At 41.8% G+C, this 6,426-nt stretch overlaps 1 protein-coding gene across 1 annotated transcript; it reads right to left on the bottom strand.

Moving 5' to 3' along the window:
- Nucleotides 1-2,447: 2,447 nt before the first annotated feature.
- LOC108690442 (segmentation protein Runt-like) lies at nt 2,448-6,042 on the bottom strand. Its single transcript, XM_018197734.1, has 4 exons — nt 5,718-6,042; nt 5,512-5,625; nt 3,370-3,474; nt 2,448-2,984 (listed from the first exon to the last, which is right to left on the bottom strand). Exons 1-4 carry the CDS (start codon nt 6,040-6,042, stop codon nt 2,488-2,490), a joined length of 1,041 nt encoding a protein of 346 aa, XP_018053223.1. The 3' UTR covers nt 2,448-2,487.
- Between the last annotated feature and the right edge of the window lie 384 nt (nt 6,043-6,426).

Here is a 6,426-nt window from a genome sequence, read left to right as displayed (position 1 = left end):
ATTTTATTACATACGTTTATTTGCCACAATAACAACATAATTCAGAAAACAAAGTTTTCCAGAATTTGAATGTTTCGAATCATAAAGATTTTTTCAGTATTCATTTTTAAATGCAACTTTAGTGTAATAACCGAATTATATGTGAATAAAATTATGTTTTTCTTTTTAAGTATATTTTTTTTCTTTATGTTTCTGTACTTTTTTTGTAAGGCACTGGAAAAAAATGATAATTTTTGTGTATATGATTATTGGAACAAATAAGCTGTCTAACGATTGAAATGATTTTGCATTAAAAATGAAAGAACATTTTACTTGACATCGTGAATCTTTTATATTTGACAAAGTACACGAGATATGAACTATTATAACTTTTGCGAATATATGTATGTAAATTTTGTTGCTGCAATTAACGTAGTTATCTCGAAAAATATTCATTTTCCCTCCGTTTATACTAATTGTGAGATCGCGAGGTCAAACGCGATAGCACGACGTTGCAGCACATAAAATACCAAATGGTTCGCCTAATAAGAGAGGTTTGTTTCAAAATCGCGAATGGAAGTCTGTATATACACCGAAAGTCGATTATTCAGCTCGGGGATCCGCACGTCCGCCCGTTGATTTTTTCCATCCCATGCCGCGGCTGACTCAATTATACATGACGATTCTTTGAGCAAACATTAGTTAGCGCCGGCTGGCTCGCGCGACGGATTGGCTTGGATCGGCTCGCCTCGGTTGATGTGGTGACCCTTCATGGTTGCTTGGTTCCGTTGTCTACTCGTCAACGAACAGCCCCACGGTTACGGGGTGTCAACGCGGTTCTCATTTTCTCGCCGGGGATTAATCCCATTAAGCTTGGTGCAAAGCTAGCGAGATCGCCGAAAGCTGTGCGATCGATCGGTCACTTTTGAAATTTCAGCGCGGATTCGATTCGCGATTTTTAATCAAGGCGGCCTGATCAAGATTTTACATAGCTGCCAGTATGTTACATAGCTGCGTATTGAATTTTTCGCTGCAACGTTTTCGATCCGAAGGTATATATCGGAGACGCGCGTAACACGTCGCACCTGCAACCGGAATGCGAGAATTGAGTTATTCGACGTCACCGAGATTAACTGCGCTCGTACTCTGTGCACCAGTTGACAAACACGACCGGAACAATTCAGAAAAAAAACTATCCCTTACCCCAGGTCGTGTTTCAGCGTGATGCAGCACAGTCCCGACGGACATTTCGCGTCATGCGACATCTCGTCGAATGAGCCGTATGTTATCGAACCGCGGTTGCGTCATGTTTTTATGCCAAATGAAATTAAATGCAATTATTGGCGAAAAATCGTATCTCGCGACAAACGATTCATCACGACCGATTGTGCTCTACGCAAAGAACCACTGACCTACCACCGAGATTTATTTCGACAGATCTGAGAACCGCTGATGTCCCAAACCTATAGGTACTAATACAGATCTCACGCACTCCCCTCGATATAAACCATTCTCCACCCTTGTGTTCACCGTATGGGATCCCTTACGCACACACGAAAGAGACAGAGCGATTGCGCGATGGCACGACCATTCAGATTTAAATCGCGACAAAAAAATATGGATTCCCCTTGCAGCAGCACGAAGTGCGACGTTCCGCTCTCTTTCATATTTCTTCCTTTCTATTCGCGATGCCCGGACTGTTCGACGACACTTCTTCTTTGACACTTTTGAGAATAGATCTCGCGACGATATCGATCATTCTTAGGATATAATAGTGATCGATCGTTAAATTTAACTTTAAAGGTGTGCTGAAAAGGTGTGATTAAATATGACAGACTGTTTAAAATTTTCTTACGTGGATTCTTTCGATTTTATTCGTCTCGTTGCATTTCTACTTATTTACATTAAAACTCTGGCTTATAAATAGTATCAATATCTCTGTCTTTTTTGGTCTCTTTCTCTCTCCCCTCTTTCACTCATGTATTCACTTACACATTTATATATACTTTCCATGAACACACAGAATGTAGATAAATCTGTATCTCTCTGTAACTACTTTATTGTCCACGAACTATATACACGGTATATATACAGATTCGTACGTTACATTTGTCCAAATTTATAAAATTCAGAGAATTTTATAATTTTTTAAAAGAAAATTTATAAAATTCATCGTGAATTTGTAAAACTTGAAACACGCATCCGCAATGGTAGACAAAGAGTCTTTTGACACATCTCAAAATCCGAAAGCTAATTATTAAAAAAATTGATGATTAATTTTAGTAAATGTATCACATTTTTTAAAACTTTTTCCGTTTTTGTAATTTTGATTCATTCTATAATTTCATTATATAATTTTGATTCATATATAAAACTTATAAAATAAAATTTAATACATTTTAATAAAGAATTCCATGCTCATTATCTTTCCCATCTACCACCACGGGTATACGTTTTCACTAGCCTTCTTCCAAGATATTCGGGACGTCGTTCTTGCGCTACTTGAATCTACGATTTCGAATACGGCCTCCAGACTTTCGCAGGTGACTGTGAGATTTTCGTCGGCGTCGGACTTCTGTGCGAGTATGTTTCGGAGATGAGCGTAGTGGGTGCCTTCAACTCGTTTCTCGTGCCTTCGATTGGTTTTTTAGGATTTCTGTCTGGCGACGATGATGACGAGGAGGTGGTGGGTGGCAAGGTATTGTGTCGAAGAGGCACGAAGGCACTTCGAACCTCTTCAGTTACGGACTCGCCACTACCAGATTCGCTAGGGCTGGGCGACGTTCTGGGCGACGTTTTTGGTGACGTTCTGGGCGACGTTTTGGGTGACGTTTTAGGCGACATTCTGTGTTCCGGACTCACCGGAAGTAGGATCGGTGACATCGGGTGTGCATTGGCTGTCGGTATCATGTAATCGTGATAACTAGTAGTGATGTAGTCTACTACTGGATACGATTGCAACATTGGCGCGATGGACGTATTGAATAGTTCGGGGGGTGATGGTCCTAAGGAAAAAAAAAAAATCGGTTAATCTCGGCCGTTCGTTCGGCGGGGGCGAATGTAGTAGTAAGTCGCATTGTTGTTACAACGACGAAAGGGATGTACGTGGCTGCGGGAAAGCGGGACGAGGGGACCGTAGAGGGGTCCGTTGTGGGAAAAGAGAGCTCAGACTCACCCCTCGGTCCAGCTCACGGAGTATGAATCATCGGCAGGCGTCGCGAACTCGACGAAATCGATAACACGGATTCTCTCGTGAACGCGGACTTTCTGTTAAGACTTTTTTTACACGTTCGCGATACATAGAGGTGTGAAATATTCCCCCCCCCCCGGCTTCAATCTACTTTTTTCCTTTCTTTCTTTCCTGAACGCAGTGACGTCGCAATATTTTACCTTTAAACATATGATGCGGCAAAGTCCAGGCTGTTCCGAAGTACGTAGCATCCAACCAGGGACTGAGTAAACCAAGTCCATGAAAACCGGCGCTATACTGATAATCTGTAAAATAAATCGGAGATGCTCGATTATATAAACATGCGCTAACGACCAGATTCGAGCGTTGAAAATAGATTTCATCGTTTCTTTCGATCTACGCGCTCGGCTAATATTTGAAGTTTTACGATCCACCAGATTCTCTCGCAGTTTATATTGTGGGCTGTGCGTTATAAAATTTGTGAAAAATAAGGAGACATGTAAAGACGTTACAAAAGGATCTTATTATTCAAAGAATGAAATCTCTGTGACATGAAATCACTAACGAACTGATAAACGCTAGAAAGAAGGAACTCGGCCACCCAAGATCTATAAAAGCGAAGATTAACGGTGCTTCTCCCCCCCGGGCGATCCGGAGGAGCAGTTAGTGTATCTCTGTTTATACGAGCGTGGCATAAAATCCGTTATTACGACGTGGCGCGGGTTTTCGTGGCGCGGCACATGCTACCGCCATATGCGGTGCGATAAACAAACGCGTAAACGCGGCTTCTTTTGCAGGCGTTCCATCTTTCCCCGTCGTCTTCGCCGCCGCCAGTTAGTATCCTCCATGTCTCTCCTTCTGGTTTCTTTCCCCGGGTGCCGACCAATAAACAGTTTGACTTCAGCCCGTATCAGACTACTGAAGTCCATAACACGTAGAAAAATGTAAAGCAATAGGGGTAAGCAATAAACAAATTAGCCAATCACAATAGAATGTAAGGCCATTGCCAATGTAATTGTTACTTCACATTTTCTATTGTGATTGGCCAATTCACTTACTGCTTTATCATTTTCTCACCTCATAGTTGATTCTTATATTTAATGAACTCTCTATATCACCTAAGCTTCAAGTCTTAACCTGAGAAATTGATCAATCACAGTCGAATGTGAAAAGAATTATCGATTATGGTCAATTTTTAGTGCTTGACTTCTGACTACTAATGTTTTATTGTAGGAAATCTCTTAAGCTTAGGTATAATAAATATAGGCTTGTAGAAAACTCCTCTTATATTTAAGACAGTCTTAAATATAATTTTAAGATGTCAAAAGCCAATCACAATGCCACAATTAGCATCTTAAAATATTACTTCATTTGATTTTAAAATAAGAATCGACTATAAATACCAGCCTATGTGTTTCTGATTTAACTCCGCGGATCAATCCAACCGTCAACTCTAACTGTCGACCTATAATGTCGGACTAATTATAATGAGTCAACCTCATTGTTATCGGTCTATTATGGGTTGGCAATCAGAATCAGCGGTCAGATCGACCTACAGAGTTGGTAGTCTGATACAGGCTTTACAGTAGGCTGCACAACGACCACGATCAACCGGCGGAGCGCGGCGGCATTTTTAGGGAAAATAAACGCAGCAGCTAAAGAGCATACCGCCGACGAAGACCTCGTTCTCGCGGCTTGACACGATGCCAGGTCTCGCTGTGTCTGTGTGTATGTCGATCTGCGTGTGCGTGTGTATGCTGCATGTGCTCTTGCGCGGCGTGCATGTGCGCGCGCTCGCCCGTGCACGTGCGAGCCGACGCTCGGTGTCGAGGGCTCGGCACCGTTCAGCGGCACCGCCACCACCTCGCGGTTTGAGGTCCACCAGATATACGCCGGATTATTAAACGCCCGCGAGGCTCCGACGCCCGTTTGCGGATTCCGCGGTGGTCACGGAGCTTCCGACGACTTTCGGACCCGTCGGTTGAATACCACCCCCACTTCTAACAATATCAAATCCGAGTCCCACCCCCTCAGCGGACTGTTGAATTGTATTTCGTGATTACTATTTTCTCGCGAATTGATGCGAAGAAATTTTCAATGCGATTTATTTTGAATACAATTCACGCTCTATCATTTTTACAATTCCCGAAATTTTCTAAATCAATCTCTATATTGTCTTTTATTCTAAACTTAAATTCTACAATAAGTATTGTATTCGGTATTGTACGTTATTAAATTACACGATATACTTTCATGTTCTGATTTTGTTTTTCAACAATAACTATCGTAAATTACTAATAATACGATAAAGTTAAATATATCATGTTTGTATATCGACTTACTCGACTTGGACCTTGGTTCGCGTGGTCCATCTACTGTAACCTTGATAGCTTTGGCATACGTGGCTACTTGGAACGGTATTGTGTTGATCTGGATCGTTAGAGTAAATGATTTTCCTGTAAACGAAAGCGAAGTGTGCTCGCTTAAAATTTTGTGAATACTTGAGAAAGTCGTATATGTGCGAATATATAAATTCTTCTTAGCTTACCTCTTCCACTGCGACCGACGAATCTAAGATCGTTGAACTTGGCGACCTGACTCTTCATGATTGCTGTACAATTCCTTAGTTCGCCACAACAGTTTTCGTCGTTACCAGCTTTAATGGTAACTTGGGTACCATCCGCGACTTCGTCGAGAGCTATGACCTTGAATGCTACCGGAAGAGACTTGTTTGATCTCCAATGAGAAGGTAACGAGCTGCACATGATAGTGGGGCTTCCTGTCGTTACCAAATCCCCATGAAATCTTCGAGCGGTTTCGTGGATTGATCGAAAGGGCTCCCCCGCACCCGACGGACCATCCCGCAGATGCATTTTTTTAAATTCGGCGTCAAGATTAAAAGGCGAAATTTTTAATGTTATTTATTCAAACTATCAATTCAAATTATCAAATCAAACTCCTATGTGCAAACACTTTAATGAACACGATTAATCACTGTTGTTCTTTGTTATTCACTATCACATTCGAACAAATAGTGATAAACACACATATCTCTTTCTGCTTTTCTCTTTCTCTCTCTTTTAGTGAAGAAGCATTGTGTGCTTCTGATTTGAAGTTCTGTTTCGATTGCACCTTCGCACCACGAACTGGTAAAATGTTAAAGCAATCCGACGCGCACTCGATGCCGGCTGAGCGGATTCTAGTTTTTCGCAGCCGTAGCCGCAGCTATTTAGGGGGGATTTTTCTCCCCTCCAATT

Source organism: Atta colombica, unplaced genomic scaffold (assembly GCF_001594045.1).
Source record: "Atta colombica isolate Treedump-2 unplaced genomic scaffold, Acol1.0 scaffold321, whole genome shotgun sequence".
Taxonomy (NCBI): Eukaryota; Metazoa; Arthropoda; class Insecta; order Hymenoptera; family Formicidae; genus Atta; species Atta colombica.
Note: the sequence above shows the minus strand (reverse complement) of the source record. Positions and strands in the feature narration are given on the sequence as shown.